The 26,143-nt window shown below is 47.9% G+C and overlaps 1 protein-coding gene across 1 annotated transcript; it reads left to right on the plus strand.

The window, feature by feature from the left end:
- EIF2B5 (eukaryotic translation initiation factor 2B subunit epsilon) lies at nt 1–25,176 on the plus strand. The gene is made up of 16 exons (XM_037908692.2): nt 1–241; nt 3,465–3,589; nt 4,483–4,668; nt 4,767–4,944; nt 5,111–5,191; nt 5,977–6,054; nt 7,180–7,492; nt 8,262–8,407; nt 8,779–8,917; nt 9,637–9,738; nt 10,968–11,075; nt 12,265–12,355; nt 13,541–13,664; nt 20,430–20,555; nt 22,173–22,283; nt 23,379–25,176. The coding sequence occupies exons 1-16, from the start codon at nt 86–88 to the stop codon at nt 23,442–23,444; spliced, it is 2,130 nt and encodes a 709-aa protein (XP_037764620.1). The 5' UTR covers nt 1–85; the 3' UTR covers nt 23,445–25,176.
- Nucleotides 25,177–26,143: the final 967 nt, after the last annotated feature.

The raw sequence follows: 26,143 nt of genomic DNA on the forward strand, positions 1-26,143 counted from the left end.
GGCGCCGTCTCTTTCCGGAATCCGAACCCGGGGCAGCCCGGAAGCGGACGCGGCGGAGGGGCCGCGTGCGTGCCTGAGGAGACGGATGATGGCGGCCCGGGGCTCTGGGAGGCGGGGAGCCGGGTCTGGAGGGGCCCGCGGGCCGGACCCGCAGGAGGAGCCGCCACCCCCGCTGCAGGCCGTGCTGGTCGCGGACAGCTTCAATCGCCGCTTCTTCCCCGTTTCCAAGGACCGGCCCCGGGTGAGAGAGACCGGCCGGGACCCCTTCCCGCCGCAGCCGGAGAGACCGGGGCCGGCCGGGACCCCTTCCCGCCGCAGCCGGAGACTCCAGACCTACCTCCCCGCCGGAGAAACCGGGACCCTTCCCCCGCCCCGCCCGAGAGACCGACTGGGACCTCCCCCCAGCTGGAGAGACCGGCCCCTCCCCTCTCTCGCCCCGGTGGAAGGGCAAATCGGCTGCTGCCCCTCCTAAGACCAGAGAGAAGGCAGGATCCCCCATACCCTCCCGGGATCTAGCCCACATTTCAGCTCTGATTTCTCTTCCAACTCTGCTGCCTCAGCCAGCTTGATCCTGTGGGAAAAATCCTCCCGAACCCCCTAAAAGCTGCAGAGGAGGGCGACCCCCCCACCCCCCGCCCCGGAGAGCCCCAGGGAACTGCAGGGGATCAGAGGGCAGGACTCGTGGGTTCTGTTCCTGGCGCTTTCCTTGCTTTGCTGTGGACCCTGGGCCAACCCAAGTCTTCTGCAATCCAAGCCTCAACTGTCCTGTCTGTAAAATGGGGGGTAATTGTACTGATATACCCAGGGGGAAGGATAGGGAGTATTCCTAAAGGTCTTTGACAACAATTTGAGAGATACCTGTTTGTGGTATTCTCTGGGAACAGCATGTGATGGGGGGGGGGAGATACTGATTTGTTATATGCAAGTATAAAGCACCCACTATTCTCCAATCTGGTTGTTTCTTAGGCCTTGTCTATGCTGGCAATTTACAGCGCTGCAACTTTCTTGCTCGGGGGGTGAACACACACCCCCCACCCCCCAGCGCAGCAAGTTTCAGCGCTGTACAGTGCCAGTGTAGACAGTGGACCAGCACCGGGAGCTGCGCTCCCAGCTCTGGTAGCTATGCCCCTCATGAGGGTGGGTTTTTTAGAACACTTTCTCCCAGCGCTGTGGCCACACAAGCCACATTAAAGCGCTGCCATTGTAGATTAGGCCTTACATACCTTAGTTCAATAGAATATGTTTCCGGAACACTCATTCTGCATCTCTGATAGCAATCTAACTGGCTTTGCTAGAAGAACAAGAAATTGGTAGTTTACCAGCGAAGGACTAATTGCCACTGTGAGTTAATAAAATAGTTAATAAAGAGATGTTGCATCATGTGCTGAAAGTGTCCAGGATCATACAGAGTTCTGGAGAGGCCCTGCTATGCAAAGCATGCTATTACCATCTCCCATTTGATCTTCCTGGTGGAGTGACAGGTCTTGGAGGTGAAAGCTGCCATGACATCTTCCAACAAGAAAATATTTGTTAGAGTCCCTTTGGAACCTATGGGAGACAATTTTAGTTGATTGAAGTTTAGTTTATCAAAAAGAAGACTGAGAGATGTCTTGATTACAGCATATAAGCACATTCACAGGGCTCTTTCATCTAGAGGAGAGAAGCAGAACAAGAACCAATGGCTGGAAGTTGAAGCTAGAGAAATAAAAATGAGAAATAAGGCACACATTAACAGTGAGGGTGATAAACTATTGAAACAAACTGCCAAGGGAGCTGGTGGCTTCTCCATCTCTTGATGTCGTAAAATCAAGACTGGATCCCTTTTCAGAAGACATGCTTTAGCCATACGCAAGTCATTGGGCTCAATACAGGAGTGACTGGATTAAATTTATCTTGCATTATATTTGGTGAATCTGTGAATTTCTTTTTAAATCCTTACTTAGGGATTTTAGTATATTAAGAAGCAAAGTACCCAAATACAGCAAGAAACTGCTTGAGAGGAAAGAGACCTGTAGAGCACACACTGATGTATAATATCTTGTAAGATCAGTTTATGATGAATGGAGGAGGCTTTCAAATGAGGCAATCTAACGGGAGTCCAGTGGTTAATGTGACTGATGTCATGTTGTGCCCCCTTTTTCCAGATCAAAAAGCACACCTTTCAACTCTGAAAGAGAAAGGAGAGTGATGGGGGTGAAGGATTTCACTGCATTAATTTCTGAACTGTTGAAAGGAGAGTGGGTGAAGAATGACAAACTCAGCTCTGAAACTATTTTGAATAGTCTTATTTGTATTACAGTAGCATGCTGAGGCCTCAGTTATAGCACAATTCCCATTGTGCTGAGTACTGTACAAATTTAAAACAAAATATTCCCTGCCCCAAAGCTCTTACAGTCTTATCTACAGACAAGACATGACAGGTTGGTAGAACACAATGTGGAGAGGGAGAAGACAAGGGTGACAGTAATAGCTAATACATACAACATGTTCGAAGTGCACAATTTGGAGGGAATATTTTCAAATGCAATAACAGCAGCTGTTTGTTTTCTTATCTTGTGCTGCCTCTCCTGGGTGTGAATGAAAGATAGTGCTTCATCTGAGGGAACTACATTGCCAATAAATGTTCCTGTAGCCCTCTTGCAGTCTAGACTCTGGGGAATTATAGTAAGTCATAAATAGGGGGAGTGTGTGAAAAGATTTTGACTCTACATAGTGTATACATACCAGCTATTTCTGCGGGAATGTTTTGGGTTTTTTTCACCCCCACAATGAGGAAAAATAAACCAGAAATCCAAACTACAACAGTTTTAACACTGGGGACTAGAGAGCATTATGGTTGTTTGCTTTGCATTTGCTAGTGATGATATAGGAACTGCAGCTGCCTTTCTCACGGGAGGGACAAATGCCTTTGTGGTAAATGGGGAAGAGGCTAAGCCACTGCCCAGAGCAGCAGCAATGTTTCCCATGAAATCATCAGCAAATGAAAGAAGAGAGTACTTTAATTGCCCAAATCTTAAGGCTCTGGTGCTATAGGAGACAGCAGTACCTCAGTTGGGGTTGAACAGTTATCCTCTTTCATTTTAATCTCACTGTCAGAAAAAGATGCTTTTTGAAAATGATGGATACAAAACAATTGATAAGTGATCCTTCAGTTGTAAATTACCTTCAAGAAAACACTTGACTCTCCAGTTGATGGAATGTATTGACATTACCTGCGTAAGTGTTCTGTGGTTTTTTGTTTTTTGTTTTAAATTTTGTTTTTTTAAATTTTGTTCTGAAGACCATTGTTCCTGTGGCTTCATCTCTCATGTCTGGCATTTTTTTTTCTAATGGTTAGCGCATGAGACAAGGAGTCGTGACCGTATTACTCCAACACGGTTGAGTCGTCTTTCCTGCAGCTGGCTTGTCGCTGACCTTGTTTGGTGTACGGTGTTGGTTCAGCTAACTCTGTCCTGTTTCCCTAGGTTCTCCTTCCTCTGGCAAACGTGGCCATGATTGACTACACCCTGGAGTTCCTAACTGCAACTGGAGTGGAAGAAACCTTTGTCTTCTGCTGCTGGAAGTCTGCTGAGATAAAGGAGCATTTACAGTAAGGAACACCTCATCTTCCTTTGAGGCTCACTGTAAAGGAATGTTTTTCAAGGTCTTATATCACAGTGACCCCTTTGGCTAATGAAAGCTGGATGCTATTCCCATTATTGTCCCAAGGAGATAATTTGAGCAATGTCTCTTTAGCAGCTTCTGCTGGTCCTGGGAGCATACTTGCTGCATATCCTTATTCACCAGCTGTTGCTAATAGCTGAGAATACAGCAAGGTAAATAACACGCGAAGAGAGAACATTTCTTCCATTGGAGAGCAGGATGTGGGTAGCAATGTAAGTGGGCTATATCTCTCTGAGGACTGCATACATGAAGGTCTTGACTGTCTTCTTTTTTCGTATTTAAAGGCAGAACTTTCCTGGTTAGATATTTAATAACACTGTATACCTGATGGTCCTTAAACTACTGGCTTCCACTGTGGAGTCATGGCCTTGCTCTGTAACACTTTTAAGTGCACTTAGCAGGCTGGGGTCAACTCTCTGCTACACAATGTTCTTAGCTTCCGTAATCTGTAGGCTTGTGTGCTAAAGAGGAGTATACAGCTTCATCTCTTCCCTGTTTCAGCTGTTGCCTACAGGTTAAAATTCTTCTCTTTGATTTTGCATAAATGCTTCATGTCTTTTCCCTTCTTTCACGAATCTCTACACAAGATCTTGGCCACGAGAAAGTCATTGTCCTCTAAGCTATCGTCTCAGAGCATTACCCTCTTTTGTCTGTGCTACAGAAATAACTATGCTTAAATGTGACAGTGGGCCAGCCATCATAACATGGTTGCTTCTTATATGTGTGGACAGACAACCCCTCACACTGGAGCACCGTATTCTAGCCTAAGGTAGAAGATCATCCTTTTCATTCCTTCTGGCCTGTTTTCTTCCCCTCCAGTAAGTCCAAATGGTGCCGCTGCACCTCTCCCAACAAGGTGCGCATTGTGACCTCAGACCTGTACCGCTCACTTGGTGATGTGCTAAGGGACGTCGATGCCAAGTCCCTAGTCCGCTCTGACTTCCTCCTCGTCTCTGGAGATGTGGTGTCCAACATCAATGTTTCCACAGCTCTGGAGGAGCACAGGTGGGTGACTGGGGAGAAGGCGCACCGGCCTGGCTTGTTCAAGCTCGTTGGTGTCACTTTTTCAGAGGCATTGTTTAAACTCTTCCTTTCCTGTTTAGGATGCGCCGTAAGCTGGACAAGAATGTGTCTGTGATGACGATGATTTTCAAAGAGTCCTCTCCAGGTCACCGTGCTAGGTGCCAGGAGGATGACATCATCCTTGCTATGGACAGCACTACGAACCGTGTCCTGCACTACCAAAGAACCCAGGAGCTGAAGCGCTTTCGCTTTCCCATGGTATGTGCAGTGTGTGTGGCTGGCCGTGACTTGTGGAGTGTTCTCCAGATTTCCAACCAATTGCAGTGCATTCTTAGTATGTTGTCCTCAGCTGGTGCAGAGGTGTTCTGGATTGACTCCCACATGAGAAGCACTCAAGCTGTACTGTGTTCTCTTCTCTTTCCAGAGCTTGTTCCAGAGCAATATTGAGACGGTTGAGGTGCGCCATGACTTGCTGGACTGCCATATCAGCATCTGCTCCCCACAGGTGAGTTGCTGTAGTTCTGGAGGGCTGAAGTGTTCTGAGTAGCTGGTTTAGTGCTGCTCACATGGTAGAAGCACACTGCATTGTTACGGCATAGACTGGATTCCAGAGCCCCGGTCCCATTCTTTGCTACTTTGCATGCATGGAGCATGTCATGGACACAGGAAGTATGATACTTTCTTGGGCTGCCCCAGCACTCTCAGCGTCTGGTGTCTGTTGCTGAGGAAACAGGTCCAAAAGGAAGCGCCTCTGTGTGTGTCCATGTCTGAGATGAATGGAGGAACTAGTCCAAGATTAAACAAGGTGAAAAGTAACTGATCTTGCTGAGCTTGTTACAGGCTGCAATAGCAGAGATGGCATCTCTGGGGGCAGGGGACCAAGTGAAGTGTCAGTTCTTGCTGGCTGGTACCTTGTTGGTAATAATGTCCAGGGCGTTCCCTGCTATGTCCTAGATTCAGTAACTGTTCTTCCACTGTCAGGAGGAGAACTGATCTTCAGTCTTTCATGCTAAGCAAAATTACAAAGTTAGACTGGGCCAACCAGCTGGAATTAATATCCCACCCCTTCTGAAAGCCAGACTCTACTAATGTTCACTATGGAAGGGGATATGGGAAGCCCCAGCACCTCCCATGGAAGAGATTGAGCCTTTCTCATGCCAGTAGGAGAAGGACAAGAGCAGTGTCTTCTTGTGTTGTACTTTGCTGAGCTCCCTGGGAGTGGCTGGTCAGGGTTAATAACTGGGCTGTCCTGGCAATGTCCTCTGAGTTTTGCCCTCACATTGTCTCCAGGTGGCCGAGTTGTTCACAGATAACTTTGATTATCAGACTCGGGATGACTTTGTGCGTGGCCTGCTGGTGAATGAGGAGGTAAGGAGGGGTATTGCGGGAGACCCACTTCTGTCTGACCCGAGAGGGGCCTTTGGCTTATCCCTTATCTTTTCAGTGGGTGGCTGGGACCTTTTTGTGTGCTGTCTGGGATGAGGTGTTTCCATGTCAGTGCAGCTAGTTGTGCGTGCTGGGCTGTAACATGTTCTAAGTTGTGATAGGCACTGGAAGTTCTTGGGGAGCTGGGAACAGTTCTCTGTTAAACTAGGAACTAGATCTCCTGCGATTCGCAACAGCACCTGCTCTCAGCTCCTGGTTTAGCTTGTATGCAGAAGGAAATATGAAGGCTTGGTCTTGTTAAATTAGAAACTGACACAGCCTTTAGTGCTTCACCAACATGGTGCCATGTTTTACATTATGCTCTTCAGAGCAAGGACTATCTCCTGAGTTTGGCACCACCCATCACAGTGGGGCTGTGATCCTGTTTGGGGCCTTTGGACACTGCCATAATACAAATAACGATAACAAAACTTTATTGCACTTGACCTTTCATCTTTCCAGACTTACTGTTTGGTTGAATTTCAGCAATTATAGGGGATCTGAAAGTCCTGGCTAGAGATAGGCGTCATGTCAGCAGATGTGTGCTAGCTGCCTCCACGGAGCTCTGCTGATGCCCCTGGGTCTTGACTTGAAGACCACCCTTGTATTCCCATTCCACCGCCTCCCATATAGCTCTGCCAATGTCCCTCACCCCGACCTGAAGCATCTCCTTGTATACCAGTCCTGGCTAATCATATTGGTTCTCTAGTGGGTGTCTTTGGAAACAAAGAGCAGGCTTGTGCAAATGAGATGCCTTCCTAAAGCCTGGGGTGATAGTGACTGTGGCTTGTAATGCATTTGGGAGGCTGGAGTTTGGGAGTATTTGGGATGTGATTTAGGTCACTGGGGTCTGAGTGTGTCATGGAAGCAATGCCCTTCGTGTCTGAGAAGGCTGGTTAGTGAATATGGTAGCAGAGGCGTCTTTATGGAAGCAAGAGTGCAAAGAAGAGGGGTGGGTTGTGGAGGGAAAGTGTGTGGGTGACATTTAACATGGCATAGAACCCTGCTCAGGTGCAGGGAGCTTTCCTCTGCAAAGAGTCCCTTGACACGCTTCTGTCTGTTTCCCAGGTCCTGGGGAACCAGATCCATATGCATGTGACAGCAGAGGAGTATGGTGCCCGTGTGTCCAACCTGCTGATGTATGAGGCTGTGTGTTCCGATATCATCCGGCGCTGGGTTTATCCTATGACTCCAGAGATGAACTTCACTGATGATGAGACACAGAGCTATACCCATTCCAAGCACAACATCTACCGAGGGGCAGAGGTGAGCCTGGGCCACGGCAGCGTGCTGGACGAGAACGTCCTCATTGGGCAGGGGACGGTCATTGGCAGCAACTGCTCCATTACCAACAGTGTCGTCGGTCAAAACTGCAAAATAGGTGAGTGCCATAAATGGGAGGTGTGGGGAGGAGAAGCCTGATGTTGTTTGGAATTATAGTGAATTCAGTTCTGATCGAAGGTACTTTTTGTGGGAGGAGAGGAGTGGAGGCAGTGGGTGAAATGGGATTATTGGGGAAACCAAAGTGGAAGGAGGGGAGTTACAAGTAGTTAAGCTAGTATATATTGTACAGTTTTTGAGTGTTGAATTTTTAAAGAGGTCCAGGCCTTTGGGGTGGGAGCTAATGCCACAGCAGGGAGTATAGTGAGGAGTGCAAGCTAAGTGAGAGGGAGGGCACTTGGCACGCAGGAAAAAGAAAGAGGGGTCGTGTACGTAAGTTAAGACAATAACTTACTGGGCTTCTCTCAGACCAGTATTCTACAGGTGAAAATCTCTGTATCCCATGCTCATCCCCATGAACCTCCTAGTGTCCCAGCTTCATGGCCTTGAATACAGCTCCGCTGGTCTCATTTTCCCCCGGTTTGCTGAATTACTGTAGGTGGGAGGCCTGTTGGTACTGCAGCATTTGCTGAATCTCTACAGAAACCTTAACTCAGTTTATTTTCCCTGGCTTAGCCTAAGGAGTGGCTGCTGAAATCTGAGGCTGGCTCTGCCATGACGTCTAACCTTCACTGAGCCACAAGGGTACCCTCTAGTTCTGGAGCTAATGGGTTGGATACTCTCTGGTGCATTCAGCATTGGGAAAGTGCTAGCCCGGGGTGAGAGCTGTGATCTGCCCTGCTCAGCATCTTTGTGGTGGTGTTTAATAGGGGATGAAGTTATCCTGGATGGAGCATTCCTCTGGAATGGTGTCCACATAGCAGACCGTGTGGAGATCTGGCAGTCTATTGTCTGCGATGAGGCTGAAGTGAAGGAGAAGGTCAAATTAAATCCTCACTGCGTCCTGACTTCCCAGGTGAGTTGCAAGGTTCTCCACATGCCCTTGGAGAGCTATTAAACTTGCTCATTGAATGTATGAAACTGAGAGGACCTGGCCAGCAGCTAGATTGAGGGGTGCTCCAGGCCTTTTTTTCTGGTTGGGGCATAGGCTACTGCCCTCACCTTGTCCCTTCTGCAAGGAGTTTGTTTTATTTAGCAGGCTACATGCCCAGGCACCGCTAATATTTCCAAATATGTTTCAATGTTAAGCAGTTCCAGGAGAGACTCTTTGAGGCAGCCCTCGGCTCCTGGGGGGGCGTGGAGGGGGAGAGGAGGGGAATGAGAGGTGGCAGTGGAGGGAGCTGTGCTTCTGTTCCTTATAGAAATGTGTACGTCCTTTATTTTTAGGTGGTGGTGGGTCCTAACATCAGCCTCCCTGAGGGCACAGTGATCTCGCTGCACTCACCAGATGAGGAGGAGGAGGACGACGATGAGTTCAGTGATGATTCTGGAGTGAACAAGGAGGAGAACAAAGTGAAGCTGAAAGGTGCATGAGCTTTTGTTGAGCCCTTGGGTCCTGTCTTTTGTGGGGGTTCGCCCTCTGGGACCAGCCTGTGGTCCAAATTTGCTGAAATGCAAAGCTGGTAGCAAAAGTCTTATGTTAAACTTGGCATCTGTGCCCCTTTAGTGGGGAAAGAGGGATATCCAGTATACCAAGCTAATAGTCAAGTCAAATAACTGGTGACTACCTGCCCTCTCTAGCATTCAACCTCCTGTTTCATCATAAAGATCTGTGGACGCTTGTCTTAGGGTAGGAGCTCTCTATAGATGACAGGCTACAGCTTGAACAGTTACTCAATTCAGGACAGATGCCAAGACATCTGGCCCTCAATTCTCTTCCACTGCACCCCAGGGAGTACCTGGATCGTAATCCTCCTCCCCCATGGGATATTGGTTCTGTCAGTCCCCACTTGTGTAGGATTCAGTGTGAGAGTCAGTGTGTCGAGCCAGCCAGGCCATGCTGCTGTAGGGCAAGATGAAAGAACAGTATGGTCGTCTTCTACTGGGCTAGGTTAATGAGAGCAGCACCCTGTATTCATGGATGGGAGACCCAGCCCTCCCGCCGTGGGTTAAGTATTTGGGACACAGGTTGGTGCAGATCATTCTGACCCTACCCTCACTCCCCCACTAGAGGCCAATCCATTTCAGGTTGGTTGGCTGTCCCAGTGTGCTTCCTTCCTTCTAAACGCCATCTTCTTCTTTCAGGTTATAATAAAGCAGAGGTGGGGTCAGAGGGCAGAGGTTACCTCTGGAAGGCCGATGATGAGAATGAAGCGGATGAGGAAGAGCAGAGACAGAGTCTTTGGGGTGAGGAAAGGTTTGATGTAGACTGCTGGGAGTGGAAACGCATGTACACGATTTCAGCGAGTTGCTGAGTGGGACGTTAATAACGGGCAGGGATCATCTTTTTATTCTGTGTTTGTGCGGCGCCTAGCCTGGTCCATCACCGGGGATCCAAGATGCTGTAGTAATACAAATAATAATTAGTATCTAAGGTCATCGAAGGTGATGTGTTGAACCAGGCTGAGGAAGTCTCTCCAAACAAAGTGGTGTGAAGTCCATTACTGAGATGTCAAAACTCAGATTAGACAAAACCCTGGAGAAGAGGGAGTGGGGGGAACAACCTTGGGTTAGAAATCTGACACTCCAGCTGAATGGGGAATCCCATCCCTCTTGGAGCCCTTGTTTCAGACTGCTTCCAGACGCAGGTAGATGTCACTCCCCCAGTTCTGCTAAGGACATATTTGGAAAACTTCCTTCCCAGCCATAAAGGCTAGATACATTTTATTGAAAAGAGGGGGAAAAAAAAAAAGGGCAGCTGAGATTCTGGAGCACAATTCCACAACAGGGATGGATCTTGTGGCAAATTCCATCGCTGCCAAACAGCGAAGTCTGTGGCGTCTCAGTTATAGGTGTGGGATTGGGTGGCATGAAGTCTCCCATTGAGCTCCATGTAGAGTACGGTATATATGGATGCACTGCGTTGACCAAACGCTCCTCTTTGCTCTTTGAATGATGGTCGCGGATCTTGCCTCTTCTGCTCCAGCCTTTTGTCTCACAATAACAAACTTCAAACCTGTGTCTAAATGGTGAAGGGAGCCCATTACATTCCAGGCACCGAGCTGCTGCTGTCACCCCTTGGGATGGGGAGGCATGTATGTTATCATCATTTTCCACCAGAACTGTTCAGCTCAGAGGCTGCATCTGTTTTTCTGCAAGGTTCAAGCTGAAGTGAGAGTCCCATGCTGCTGGCATTGCTTGCCTTGCAACGAGTGAGCAGTTTGGCTGGGAGGGATGCTTTTGCTTTAATCACTGACCTGTGCTGCCTGGTTCTAGGGATCTAGCAAAGCCCCGTCAGGTTAGTGGCAGGACCCACTCAATGGTTATGGATGTCTGGATCTGTAAGTAGCAAATCCCATACCAGGATAGCTTTTTCAAACCTGCCTGGATTCCAGCTTTGTCAGCTGGGGAATTACTGCAGCTCCTCCGCTTTTGGGGTTGCCCCTTAAAAGGTTACATTTTCCTGTGTTTATCAGGCCCCACCTTGAATCCAGAGGAAGAGAGTGAGACAGAGAGTGACCTGAGCCTGGGCTCTGAGCAGCCAGACAGTCGGACTGTTTCTCCTCAGCTGGATGACGTGAAAGGTGAGAGGCCTGGGCCTAGAGGGAATTCTGTGAGGGGCAGGGAAGGGCCTTGACCTTGTGGGTAGTGGGGTGAGCCCTGTGCTGTTGTAACTGTGTGCACTGAAAGTTCTGCCTTGCTCCATCTCACGCCTCCCTCTTCAGAGAGGCCCCCAATCTTCCTGGCCAGCATTTCTCTTGTTCCTGTTATAGTTCTTTGATATTCTCTTCCGTGCCGTTGCCTGGTTAGTACATGCATAGGGGCCCAGGTGGGAAGGTTGAGAAGGACTTTCGCTCTTCCTGACCAAAGGCTGTTTGAGGCTGTCTTTGTCAGAGACTGTTCCCTTTCCATAGCAGCTTATTGTGGTAATTCTCCCCCTGCTGCACATCCAAGAAGCCACAAGATGTGTTAGTACTTGTCAGCATGGGAAAGTTTTACTGGTATAGTTAAGCCAATGTAGTTACACTGGAATTACGCGCCATGTGGCACTCTTAGTTTGGTATGAGTGCTTTTAGCCTATGTGACTTGGAAAGAGTTTGTTGTTCTGGTATGAGTGGCTATTTTTCAGTTTAAGTGCATCCACTTAGGGAGTTATGCCAGTCTTGCCGTATGAGTTTAAAGTCCCCCCTAGCTTACACCAGTATAACTTTCCACGTAGAAAGAAAAGGAGTACTTGTGGCACCTTAGAGACTAACCAATTTATTTGAGCATAAGCTTTCGTGAGCTACAGCTCACTTCACAAAAGCTTATGCTCAAATAAATTGGTTAGTCTCTAAGGTGCCACAAGTCCTCCTTTTCTTTTTGCGAATACAGACTAACACTGCTGTTACTCTGAAACCTTTCCACGTAGATGAGCCCTTAGGTCATGGAATAGCCTGTCAAGGGAGTTGTAGAAGCCCTGTTGCCTGAGTCGTTCAAAACAGGTCTGCATACAACCCTGGAGAACACGTGGTGCAGTAGGAGACAGTCCTGTACTGGTGCCTAAGGATGAAATTGGTGGGATCTGGCAGGTCTTTACTTTTACACATACTCTACAGTTACTTACAGGTGGAATAACTGTGGGCATGTGTTGGGTTATGGAGGGGAAATGAGGAGCTGTTTAGTAGGCTTGTCCCTGCTCCTGTCATGGGGCTGGTTTCTCTGTAGTGAGAGGTGCTGTTTGCTGGACTTCTCCCTCTCCTATCTAATGGCCTATTCTTGCATTGGTGACAGTTTTCCAGAATGAGGTTCTGGGTACCTTGCAGAGGGGTGAAGAGGAGAACATCTCCTGTGATAATCTGGTCTTGGAAATCAACTCTCTCAAGTAAGTGCTCCACCTGGGGCTGCAGTGCCTGACTCTGAAGTGTCTTTTGTCTAATGAGCATGATGCTAAGAGGTTTGAAAGGGAACAATGTGACTAGCTCATGTGGCGATCAGTATCCAGTTAGTTTCTTCAGCAGTCCGGCTTAAGAGATAGTGATAACTGAAGATAGTGACATGAGGCGATGCAGAGTGTGCTCTCGCTCCATAACCTCCCCAGCTAGCTTTAGCTGTTGTTCCATGAGCTCTTGGGCTAGGGACTGAATATCCATTGGGTGCCTATGAAGGGAATGGGAGAACACCAGTCCTTTTAGAGCTAAGCCACACGTTAGTTTACCCAGGGTGTTGCTGCTCTCCATACATTGCAACGTTCAACCAGCAAGTCCAGAGCCAAGAATCTGTGTGTGGTGTGGCATTTCCACCTTATTTACACAACAGCTCGTGGGTTTTAGCCTTCGTGATACTCTGGTCTGCTCTTGTTAGCATCTCCACTGCTAACATGCTTAGGGTAACCTCAGCTTGTCCATGCTTTAGAATTCACCTTCCACTGTCCGCTGTCACTGAGAATAATTAGGCAGAACAAACCCGCTGGGCCTCATTAAAGTCTTCTCTCTACTGGGAGCAGACTATAAACTAGCGACACAGACAAACCAATTGACTTTTTCCTGAGCATAGATGGCAATGGACCTGGTTTGTCTCCCGGGTCTGTGTAGGGGTGATGAAAGTAATGCTTATCTCACATTGAAAGCTATCAAATTGGTGAGGGTTGGAGCGCAGGGTCTAACTGGGTGTGTTCTACCTACCACTTCTCAAGTACAAGTCTGTTTCTCTTGTTTTCCCCATCATATTCCTGCATCATACCAGTAAATGTGAGTGTGCTGTCCCTGTCCAGGCAGCATGTTACATTCTGAAACTTGGTCTTCAGGAATGTGGTCTTTCATGAGACCCATTGCAATGCAGGTGTGTTTCTGACTGCATGTGTACACTAAACATGTTGTTTTTTTTAAAAAAAAGACTTGGGCCCAGGGCTGGGAAGTTAAAATTGAATGGAATTCTTAGAAGTTCCTGTCCTGCAATAGAAGAAAAGACTTCAGTGGTTTGCCATGGCTGGAGGCAGGATGCCAGATTGCACAGATTTATGGTTGTAGAAAGTGTGTCAGTCTGACAACCCCTCCCTTTTCCCTTACAGATATGCCTATAACATTGGCCTGAAGGAGGTGATGCAGGTGCTCAGTAAGGTGGTCATGGAGTTCCCATTGCAGCAGCTGGGCACAGAGTTAGACCCCCAACACTACTGTGTAATGCTGATTCCTGTGAGTACACCTCCCCACTCCTTTCAGTTTGCATATATTTTCTGTTATTGACTGTGACATGGTGTTTTAGAGAGAGGAGCCCTGGTCCCTGCCCCTGAGTTAAATCAGACTAATCTCAGGCACTATTACAGGAACAACAGATGGATGTTCTCCTTTGTGCTGAGCACCATAATTGAACATGAACCTTAGAAGAGGGCTGGGGATGGGATGGAGAGTTATGCACTTGGCAGTCTCTTGGTTTTTGCACTGGACACACCCTTCTAGTAAAGTGGCATTGGAGTGTGGGGTTCAGAAGTGGGATCTGAAGGAGCTGGGAGGCTGCATGGCCTGCGGAAGCGGGGAGAACATTCCCGGTGTACACAACAGCATGGCAGTAAGTGGGGCAGGCACTTGTGGGAGAAGGACTCAGTAGCGCACAGGGCTTCAGTTTGTGCCAGCAGGCAAGATACAGGTCGGTTCAGAATGGTACAATCTTGAAGGTGAAGACAAAGAAATAAAGAGCCTGGGAAGGTACATTTTGGTCAGGCTGGAGGGACATGAGAGTCAAGAAAGCCAGAGAGCAGGAGGCTTCAGCAGCAGCTAAAAGATAGGGGAATGGAAAATTAAGACTACTTCTTATCTGTTCTTTCTTGGGACTTCTCTCCTGGTGCATAGGAGTGGGTCTGGGTCCTCCAGTCACCTGCTGGCTGTAGGATCATTGAGCCTAGGGACTGGCCTGTCGGGAATTCAAGGAACTTGCTGGCTCATGAGCCTCCCTTGATTCTCCTAAAGCAGTAAAATTATCAACAATGTTAACTCCACTTGACAAAGCTCAGCTGGGTGTCTGGCTTGGAAGAGACTTTTTTGTTTAAGTAGCATATGCTGCTTTCTGTCTCCTGTGCGTGAGGACTGGAAATATTATCCCTTCCCTAGAGAATAGATCTAAAAGAGGCACAGTCCTGTTGGTCAGTCACCAGGAGTACTACTTGCCTGCAGTACAGATCTAATACTTGTAACTTTTCCAGTGTCCACTGCAGAGACAGAGGCAGGACCTGGCTGCCTCTGAGTAAGATGCAGGGCACTGCTTCACCCCTAGAAAGGCCCTGGGTGTATGTGGCTGTGTAAAAGGGGCTGCCATGTTCCCTGCTGACCCTCAGTGAGAGCTTGTCCCAGGACCTCTGGTCTCAGTTTGGAGGAGGTGGACAGGTTCCCGGTTTTTCTGCTGTGGCCTCTGATGCATGTGTGTGTTGAACTGAGTGACCCTTTAGTGCTTGCAATGATGCATGTTTTAGAAGAAGCAAGTCTGGCTCCTAGTTGCAAAGGGTTGATTTGGATTGCCCTGCCTCTTGTGGGATATGGGCAGCAACAATGGGCAGCTCCTGTGTTTTCTGTGGGGCAGTGTGATTGTGTGGGGTGGGGAGGGTGGCGGAAAAGACATTTCCCCAAATGGATCCAGACATGTGACTTAGTTCAGTTTTGGGAGATGCCTTCTGTTGGAAATGTGCAGCAGTTGAACAATTCAGTTCATATTAATTCAGTTCTCCTTATAGGGTTTAATTGAAAATGTCCCATTCCTCGTGGCCAAAACGTACCCTAATGAAAGAGGAGTACTGGGGTGCACACTGGAGCAGATCCTAGACTCTCCTTGTATGTGGAAAGCAACACAACTGGAGAGTTGGATGCCTGAAGTCTGCTGCTGTTTGGGATCCTAGTTTGAATAAGATACAGCACCGCTCCTTGCTGGATCCTGCAGTGAGCTGTTGGTCCAGCAAGTGAGACATGGAAGCGTCACTGCAGCATCCTGTCAGAGGAGCTGGTGGATGAGGATGGGGCTGAGCCCATGGTTTTTCCATTAGCTTTGCAATGAGGGAAAATGATCAGAAAACCACGATGATGATTGTTTGTAGTACAGTAGTGCCTTAAGTTGTGAAGCTGCAACATCAGGACCACTCTACCCTTTTGCCCTATTACAGATATTGTCCTGTGAGCCAATCGTCATTGATATAATATACAAATCATCCTACTTGTATTTCCCACGCTATCTCCTCTCCTCCCCCCTGCTGGATGCTTGAAGTCACAAAGACCCGAACGTGTTCCGTCGTAGTAAACTTTGGTTTCAGAGTAACAGCCGTGTTAGTCTGTATTCGCAAAAAGAAAAGGAGTACTTGTGGCACCTTAGAGACTAACCAATTTATTTGAGCATAAGCTTTCGTGAGCTACAGCTCACTTCATCAGATGCATCCGATGAAGTGAGCTGTAGCTCACGAAAGCTTATGCTCAAATGAATTGGTTAGTCTCTAAGGTGCCACAAGTACTCCTTTTCTTTTTGTAGTAAACTTTGCCACCAGCAGAGGAGATGGAATGTGGCACTCTGGAGCCATTCAGTGTTGCCTTATGCCTTGGGAATTGCTCTGGGTGCTCTGCATTCACAGCCTTTGCAGGCTTGGAAACTTGCCCAGGGTCCCCTATGTGGCTGTCATGCTGCCTGGAGGGGCTCAGGAGTGAGAATACAAAGCTCAGGGCAGGCTACTAAGAAGCAGGGCACAAACCCCAAACTGGTTGTGAGTTCAAAATACTTCGATTTCACCAACCAAGTAACAAGTGTAAACTCCTCAGGCACTATACGGCCTTAACATGGAGTCTCAGACAGTCCCCTTGGGCATTTCACTCTATCTTGCCACCCAGGTCACTTTACACCAAAAATTACAAAATATTCAGGTTACTCCCAATCCTGAAGGACCAGTCACTACCGCAGGTCAATTTGCACTTTTAGATCTCTGACCAAAGACAACACTTGTAGCCAATCCTGTAATAAACTAACTAAAGGTTTATTAACTAGGAAAAATAAATGACTCTTATTTACAAGGTTAAAGCAGGTAATCATCCACACACGAGTTAGTCGGTTTTCAAAAGGTAACAGCAACTTCTATAGTAAGCAGACTCTCTGTATCCTTTAGGGCAGGGGTTCTCAACCTTTCTCTTTCTGAGTTCTCCAGCCCGCCCCCCCCCCCCCCCAACCATGCTATAAAAACTCCATGGCTCGGCTGTACCACGGCAACTGGTTTTCTGTATGTAAAAGCCACGGCCAGTGTTAGGGGGTAGCAAGCAGGGCAGTTGCCTAGGGCCCCACACCGAAGGGAGCACCGCAAAACTAAGTTACTCTGGCTTTGGCTTCAGTCCCGGGTGGTGGGGCTCGGTGCCCAGGCCGCAGTCCTGTGTGATGGGGCTTCGGCTTTCTGCCCTGGGCTTTAGCAAGTCTAATGCTGGCCATGCTTGGCAGACCCCTTGAAACCTGCTCGGGGACCCCCAGGGGGCTCTGGACCCCTGGTTGAGAACCACTGCTTTAGGGCTAATCCAGGCAAAACAGCTGGGGATTCCTTGCATATGCTTAGAAATCCTTGCCCCTCAGAGTTCAAGCAGCAAAGGAATAATACATTTGGCTCAACAGGTATTTTTATTCCCTTCCCCCAGCATTCAGGCTGTGATGGGATGAGGGATTGGGCACTTACCCTCTTCAGGGCTGAGGGGGAAAGTCTTTGTTCCACAATGGCCCATTTGGATTCAGTAGTCCTTCCTGATAGGCAGGAGACAACGCCTTCTGTAGGAATCCAGCATTTTGCATTAGGTGAAGTTTTTTTTCCTGTTTGGTAAATTACGTAGTTTCAGAACAAACATTTTACAGTTATAAAACAAACACTTAAGTATTACCTTGTAGCATGGGATATAGAGGTTATAAGTGAGATTAATGTATGTGGCAACATACAAGCATTTCATAAAGTCTAAACGCTCTACACATTGAAATAAGTCCAATACCTGTCTTAACAATCCTACACACAGGTGAGCCAGACTGATTTCCTGCTCTGCATTTGTCAGTGTTCAGTGAGGCCTAAAGGGCCTTGGCATGAACTGGCACCTGGTCTGCCAGTGTCACAGTGACATTGAAGAGGTCCGAGCTTTCCAGCTGGCAAAGGTGCTTCCTCCCAGGAGTTGATGGGAGAAGTGAGTATTGATTAGCCAGGAATATGGCTGAGGGAGGTCTTTGCCCAAAGCTCCTGAGAAATCCCTATTGCTGCTGTGTCATCTCCACTCAGTGGGCAGACCCATTCATTCTCTGAGGGAGCTGCTGTCCCTGGAGCATGGTAAAAGAGTGCATGTAGCTCCATGGGCATGCAGGTGAACTTAGCCATTGGTTTCTCTCTTTTTAAATTAACCCTTTTAAAAAGAAACTGAACTCACTGACTTATTTCAGAGTAACAGCCGTGTTAGTCTGTATTCGCAAAAAGAAAAGGAGTACTTGTGGCACCTTAGAGACTAACCAATTTATTTGAGCATAAGCTTTCGTGAGCTACAGCTCACTTCATCGGATGCATACTGTGGAAAGTGTAGAAGATCTTTTTATACACACAAAGCATGAAAAAATACCTCCCCCCCACCCCACTCTCCTGCTGGTAATAGCTTATCTAAAGTGATTACTCTCCTTACAATGTGTATGATAATCAAGTTGGGCCATTTCCAGCACAAATCCAGGTCTGTGCCCCCCCACCCACTCTCCTGTTGGTAATAGCTCATCTAAAGTGATCACTCTCCTTACAATGTGTATGATAATCAAGGTGGGCCATTTCCAGCACAAATCCAAAGTTTAACAAGAACGTCGGGGGGGGAGGGGGGGGGTAGGAAAAAACAAGGGGAAATAGGTTACCTTGCAGAATGACTTAGCCACTCCCAGTCTCTATTCAGGCCTAAGTTAATTGTATCCAATTTGCAAATGAATTCCAATTCAACAGTCTCTCTCTGGAGTCTGGTTTTGAAGTTTTTTTGTTGTAATATCGCAACTTTCGTGTCTGTAATCGTGTGACCAGAGAGATTGAAGTGTTTTCCGACTGGTTTATGAATGTTATAATTCTTGACATCTGATTTGTGTCCATTTATTCTTTTACGTAGAGACTGTCCAGTTTGACCAATGTACATGGCAGAGGGGCATAGCTGGCACATATACGTTGTAAGGAGAGTGATCACTTTAGATAAGCTATTACCAGCAGGAGAGTGGGGTGGGGGGAGGTATTTTTTCATGCTTTGTGTGTATAAAAAGATCTTCTACACTTTCCACAATATGCATCCGATGAAGTGAGCTGTAGCTCACCAAAGCTTATGCTCAAATAAATTGGTTAGTCTCTAAGGTGCCACAAGTACTCCTTTTCTTTTCACTGACTTAAACATCCTGCTTCCCACAGCATGTTAATGGGAGCTGCACACCCTGGCTCATCACACTATCAATCAGGCAACTTCGTGTTCAGTTGTTCTCTTATTCTAGTGCTATAAATCAGTGGTTCTCAACAAGGGGTCTGTGAGCTGGTTTCAGGGGGCTGCGGGGCCCCGCAGCTGAAGCCTGTGCCCTGGCACCCCCGTGCGGCTGAAACTGGGAGTGGAGAGCCCCAGCTCCCCCTTTGGGGCTGAAGCCAGAGCTGTGGGGCTGGAGCCCGAAGCTGTGGCACAACTATGGGACTGAAGCCCCGAGGGCCCACTCCACCCGCCTGGTGGCTGAAGTCTTGGAGCTCCCCTGCCTGCCACTGAGCCCTGGAGTTTTTATAGCATGTTGTGGGGGGCCTCGGAAGGAAAAAGCTTGAGAACCCCTGCTGTAAAAGATCTTGTGGTTTGGGATCAGGATGCGCACCTCCTGCATTGCCCTCAAGTTTTCCTCCCCAAGCCCAGACCCCCATTAGGCAGCATCCACTTTCCCGTTTCTCAGCTAGAAATGCAGCACAAAATCACTAAGCGAAAGGTTTAATGAAAAATAAACCTTGGGGAGGGATCAGCCAGTAATGTGACAGCTTCCTGCTTCTCATCTCTCCTCCCCTCTACCTGTAACAGATTCTAGTAGCTGCTGCAGTGTCCTAAGAAACTTCCAGACAAACACAAGCAAATGGAGACTGAGCCTTTGGGAACATCTCTTATGGTGCATTTGTTCGGGAGGCAGCCCATTTTGCTGTGTCTGTCTGGGCTCAGCTAAAGGGGACGGACAGTGCAGGGTACAGTTACTAAGGCTATGTCTACAGTAGCACTTTCATTGGTAAAACTTTTGTCACTCAAGAGTGTGAAAAAACACCACCCTGACCGACATAAGTTACACCGACAGATGTGTCAGTGTGGACAGCGCTGGGTCTCCTGCCGACATAGCACTGCCGCTCGTTGATTTAATGATGCCGACGAGGGAGCTCTCTCCCGTCAGCACAGAGCAGCTACCCAGGAGACGGTACAGCGGCACTGCTGTAAGGTCTCTAGTGTAGACATAGCTTAAGTCTTTGCTCTGTTTTTAAGAGTTACTCCTTTTCAGTTAGACCTTCTCTAGCTGCTCTGCGGAGTGATCATGTCCCAGTCTCAGTGATGTACCTCTGTTCGCCATTGTCTGCTGTGAAGTGACATCCTTTGAGTTCCCTGCTCCCATGACTCATTTGTGATACCTAGCACTCTATCCATAGCTCCTAAAGCACTTCAGCAAGATAGTTACACGTCATCTTCATGCTACAGACAGGAAAACACAGACACACAAGTGGCCTCATAGTCCTGTGCTATAACCCCAGCTGCCCCCTTAACATCACTCAGCTCTTGGGGAAGGTGTTGTGTATGTAATTAGGTGGTCTGAATGATGGGCGAGTGGCTTTCTACAGTGCTTTGCTTTCCCAGACCAGTCTGTTCCCACTGAGGAACTGCATTGAACATGCACATTATCTGTGTTTAAAGGTCTCATAATCCAAGAGCCTTTGTTCTTTACCCTAATTCCTCCTGCAGCTGTTGAAGAACTGGTCCCCGGTGTTTAAGAACTACATAAAGCGGGCATCAGATCACTTGGACGCCTTATCTGCCATTGAGGAGTTCTTCCTGGAACATGATGGCCTCCACACATCCATAGCCAAAGTAAGTTCCTCACAGCACCAAGGACTACTTCTTCCACTAGCTCAGTGGTGAATTGTGGTTTGTTGGTGCCATCAGCTTGTCATCTATCAGGAAAGGAAAGCTAGTGTGTCTGTTGGGAAGGGTGGGTGAAAGAACATCTATGAACATGATTAAAATCTCTCCTCTGCATCTGTCCAGGCCTCTGAGCCCTGCTCTGGAGGAATACTGGTTGACATGAAATCTGGAGCTGCTATCTAGCAGTATCTAACCCAGAGGGACCCCTTCCATGGTGCTGTAGTGGAGGAGAAGCCAGTTTCGCACTCTGAAGGCACCCAAACCCACCACCTTGGACCCAAAAGCGAGGGGGTATAAAATGGCTTTTGTCACACTTAAAGATGGGAGATAGGCAAGGCTGGAAAGAGGGTGGGATTTCCTATTCAGGCTGAACTGGGTGGAAATCAATGAACAAAATGAAGGTGGTGTGTGGCTGATCTGCTTTTCCACTGGAGGTTTCAGTCTTGGAAAGTGTTAAACGCACGTCTCACACACACACGCGCTCCCTCTGTGTTAATGGATTATTTCTGCCATCTAAAATTGCAGCTAAACTCCCCAATTAGAAATCTTTCCGTGAATAGTTCCTCTGCAAGTGCCTGCACAGCATTACGCCCGTCACTTCAAGAAGAGAGCTGTCCTGAAAACCCGCCTACACCTTGGTTCCCCAATAAGGAGGAATATTATCTCATGGTACCAGTGCCTCTGCCTAATGGCATGAGCACTTAGCCTGGACTGATGCCAAAAGCCTTCAGCTCAGTAAGCCAACATGTCCTTGAATGACAGAGATTGTTTGGCATGTATCCATTGTTCTAGCCTGGCTTTCCCTGGTGGCCAGAAGTTGAAATGACACTTCATTACTGGAGCTGGCACACGTAGCCCAGCTTCTATCAGTCCTCTGCCGTGAGGAGACTGACTGCAAAGTGTCTCATCAGGCTGCGCACAGAGGGGTGATGAGGCCCCCCAAGCAAGAGTGCATTAGCATCCTCCCCTCATCACGGTGTCCAGCAAGAGCTTGATTCTACAAATGTTCAATTGCATTTGACGCCCACTGTAAGGCACTGTTTAGCAAAGGCCATGTGGGGTCGAGTTGCAGATGTGACGACCAGAGTTAGGACTGGCTGGTTAGGACAACCGAGTTAGTGCTCTTCCCTACTGCAGCTGCCAGAATTATGTGCATCTGGGTCTGCGGACACAAGGGGTTCCTGAAAGATCCCTTTCGGTGCTTGTTGTTAGTGTGCTTTACCAAGGAGCGGGAGATGACTTTGTGGAGCCCCCTTGGGGTCCTTTGTTGCTTTCAACTCCTAAATACCCGTCCCTGCATCCTTGGAGTTGAAAGCCGTGAGGGGAGCTGTGATTTGGACCTTGGGTGCATCAGAGCTACCTCACCTCAGGGGCTCAGTGTCAGCAGGGAAAGTGTCGGTGTTGGGGACAATAAAAGCACAGTGATATACACCCTGTTCTCGCCCACGGAGGCTTGCGGTGGGCGTCCCAGATTGTCATACACAGCCTTTGGCTATGAAGTGAACCAGTCCCAGGAGAACTGCCTGTTCTGTTGCCCCATTTATGGTTTTCTGATGGGTCCAGGTGCTGATGACCTTTTACCAGCTGGAAATCCTGGCAGAGGAGATGATTCTCTTCTGGTTTTCTCAGCGGGATGCATCTGATAAGGGCAGGCAGCTTCGTAAAAACCAGCAGGTAAGTCCGAGTCCTGGAGGGATTCACTACCAGCTGCAGTCAGCCTTGGGGCGGGGGTGGTTCTGGTAAAGCGGGGTTCTCAGCAGGGCAGGTAATGAAACACACAATGCATTGGCTTACGGCAGCTCAGCTTGGCTTTCTGCCATGTTCTTCTGCGATAACCAGAGTGTTCTGGTTGGGGTGAAGGATGAGGTAGTGGGAGAGGGAAATGTTTACTGACAGGTGTTCGAGAACCTGCTGGGATCACCCTATGCTCTGAGTAATGAAGAAGCCTCTCTAAGCTAGGCAACTACTTGAAATGGGCTTCACGGAAATGAACTATCACTCCTTACATGTTTCCTGTGAAGCTACTGTACCTGGCTCTCTCTCCTCATCCATTTGCGTGGTGCGCTGAGCACTGGCTCTACTGAGCGGCTTGATATCAGAATAGCTCTTTTATAACTGGCTTGTGCTGCAACAAGCATAAAGCTCCTCTCCATCAGTAGGAACTCTGTACCCGGATGTGGCCAAGCCCAGTTCCAAAGCCTTTCCCACAAACAGTACAGAAAGAAAACCCTCTTTGAGGAAAAGACCAGATCTGCTTAGTTTAGAGCCCACATGAAGTCAACTCCCTTTACAAAAACCTCTCCGTGCCTGGAGCTGCTTATTTAAACAGGGTTCAGAAGGCAAAATGAGCAAAGTACATACCCTCAGCAGCCCGTCAGGGAGTAGGTTTCTCCTAGCAGCAGCTTTCCTTGCACTGCCCCTCTTATGGGCTTGTTGAAAATTAGGTGGAGCTGTCATGCCTCCTTCTCATGAGCCCTTGATGGAACAAATCTGGGTCCAAACTTCCCTTCTCCCAAGCAGACTTTGCCTCTTTTTATTAGGGTTTTGGGGGTACCTTGGCCACGAGGAGGCCTCCTTTGGGGGTTCCAAAGAGTCTGTACTGCCCACACCACCTGGATTTAAGTGTCCATTTTTATGTCTGTTTTCCTTGTTCCTCGGCCCCCCCATCTAATGTGGAGGTGGTCAAATGCCAAGAAACTGCAGTTGTCTCATTAAAGTAGGTGTTTTCAGGGGTTTATTTTTCCTCACTACATTTCATTGTCCCTGCAGCTTCAAAAGTTTATCCAGTGGCTGAAGGAGGCGGAAGAAGAGTCGTCCGAGGGCGACCAAGACTGACCTGGCACCCTGCCATGAGAAGAGACACTCCTGCCGCCCTTAGAGGAGGAGGGAGGGATCTCTTACTGGCCAGGCTTTGCCTGGCAAGGTGGGCAGAGCAAGAGCAATGCCAGTGCAGGGTGCGTAGGTGTGGGACCTGAAATCCAAGTGACTGACAATCCCGTCGTTAATTGTTGTGTATTCCCAGCCCCCGAAATGGCATCTTACGTGGGATAGTCACAGCACAGCATGAGACCCACAAGGGAAAAGCAGGACACTAATGTCCAAGATCCTTCTGTGGCCTGTCTGTGATGTATTATAAGCTATCCATTGGGAGGGAGCCACTCACTCCTAATGTAGAGGTGACAGGCAAATACGTACGAATTCCATGTAAATCTAACTCTTGGGGTTTGAACCATTTCTGGTTTGTGTAAATGTGGTCATATGGCCTGGTTATTGGGAGTTACTGACGTTCCTGGAGCTGTAAAGAGGCCAATGGACAATTCATTCCCACTCACTTGTGGAGAGCCCCTTCTGAAGGGACACTGGCAAGGCTGGTGGACAGACATGGCTTAGTGATCTAAGCACAGGGTTGGGCCTCAGGAACTCCTTTGGCAGGGGAAGGCACAGTTGTCAGAGGAAGCCCAAGGCATTTGGCAGCCTGGAATGAGAAGAGGCACTTGTGCTGTCTTTCGAGGAGGGAGAACCTCTTACCATCAGGCACACCTGGCTAGTTAAAATCTTGGGTCTGACATGGACTTGCACTGTGATCATAGCAAAACCATGTAACCTTTCTACGTCTTTCCCTTTCTGTAAAGTGGGGCTAATACTCACTCTCCTACCTCACGGAGGGCTAGCTAATAACAGAAATACACTTAGTGAATAAAGTACTGTATAGAGGATTATGCCCCAGATATGACCTACCTTCTCTGTCACCCTAGTTGCTGGCTCTTTGGGTGAGGTTTTATTTTAACTTGTAAAAGGGAACAGATGCCTGACTCTTGTTAAGGCCCCGGTTCAGGGATTTGCATGGTTCTGAGTGTGCAAGCTGTGACAACAGACGTTCTCTCATCCTGCTTCCCATGCTAGCGACAGACACACTAGCTCAAACCAGGTGTTTTATTTATTTATTTATTTTTTAAAAGCTAGCTTTGCTTTTCTCCTTTGGGGGAAAAATCTATGGGTCAGCAACTGCAGGGTAATAATGCATGGGTATGCAGCAGGAGTGAATGTGTCCTTTCCATCCATCCCTCTACTGCATCCTCCTCCATGCAGGTAATAGAGCCCTCGGGAGCAGCATTCTTGTAAATGTCATTGTGCCACTTCCCGCCCCTGTTCTCCCCCAAGAATGGAGCAGATCAGCTGACCCTTAATAGGTAGGTCATATGTTAAGCATGCTGACCATGCCACTGTCCTTTTAGGAGGGATCTGGAATAAATTCTGTGAGGGGAATACATTGAAGCTGCCCACTCAGGGTTTTTTTGGATGATGCCACATATTCTAAATGAGGGGACATTGATCTGTGCGGGAAGGGGGGTCAGAAAATGCTGCCTCTTAAGATGGATGTTGGGAAGGGGGCAAACTTGAGCGCTCACAGGGTCAGTTGCCAGGACTGTGCATGAAGGCCCTCGGCTTCTGGCATCACGGAACCCAGTTTTGTAAATGTTGGGGAAAATAGCTGATATATGAACTTTCTATATCTGCCAATATTTAATTCAGGGAGTGATTAAAAACATCCTGGTGTAAACAGTGACCTCTCTCCTCTGTTTGACTTTGAACAGATGTCTCTGATCATGGCAGAAGCCTGAGCAGAGCTCATACGTAGTCTAATGAAGAGACTTATGTAATAGCTTTATTTCTCAACAGGATCCAAGTATGCCTATAATATGCAGATGTGAAATCAGCCCAATATGGAATTGGGATAACTGTTCAACCATGTCCAGCAATACCACCATCTAAGATAGGAGCTGGAGAACAGTTTACCTGATTAAAACTCCTGCACTTCAGTTTTCTACTAGCCGGGAGAGGCTCCCTTTTATTCAGAATTAAGTTACAAAGATGCATCTTAAACCTCGATGAACCAATGCTGAGAGTTACAAAGTGTATATAACACTATGCCCTCCTGATATTGTGTGATATTGAGGGGCAGAGGGTGGCAACAAAGCCCTTTTTCAAGTGTGTTTGCAAGCCAGCTGCAAGATCCAGGCAGCTTAAAATTTCCCTGGATGTCTTGAGTATTTTTTTAATAGTATAAAGATGGTTTAAAACAAATGGGTTTTGCTTGTAATTGCATAACTAACTTGTTTTGAGCAGAGGATCTGGATTCTTTGTGCCAAGGAACAAACAATTCTGCTTTCTGTGTTCTGCATTCCACAGCCTGAATTCTCTGCGCTAAAGTGGCCCATTTCTTACTGTTGTGAGCCTCTCTCTCACCCAGGGGTTATAGGCACATACAATAGAGATTTAGGTAGAATGTTCCTATGTTGCCAGACTTTGTCCTAATCCTTCAGGGCTCTTCTGAGTGGATTTTTTTTGTACTCTTGTCTCCGGGTCTGTGCTTTACAAAAAGGAGGCTTCTCAAAATAACATACTTGATCTCCTCCTCCAAGGGACAGCCATAATGCGGTACAGACACTCTTACTTCTAAAGGGCAGATAATTATATATTTTATGAAAGAGAGTTAATTACAATGCTGAAGAGCGGACGAGGCTTAATGCTTT

This window comes from Chelonia mydas, chromosome 9 (genome assembly GCF_015237465.2).
Source record: "Chelonia mydas isolate rCheMyd1 chromosome 9, rCheMyd1.pri.v2, whole genome shotgun sequence".
Classification (NCBI taxonomy): domain Eukaryota; kingdom Metazoa; phylum Chordata; order Testudines; family Cheloniidae; genus Chelonia; species Chelonia mydas.

Excerpts from the sequence above, each read along its gene's own strand:
- EIF2B5 (XM_037908692.2), top strand. The coding sequence starts at position 86 with ATGATGGCGGCCCGGGGCTCTGGGAGGCGGGGAGCCGGGTCTGGAGGG. Across the intron at positions 8,918-9,636 it reads GAACAAAGTGAAGCTGAAAG|GTTATAATAAAGCAGAGGTG; the intron begins GTGCATGAGCTT and ends TTCTTCTTTCAG. Across the intron at positions 12,356-13,540 it reads TTGGAAATCAACTCTCTCAA|ATATGCCTATAACATTGGCC; the intron begins GTAAGTGCTCCA and ends TTTCCCTTACAG.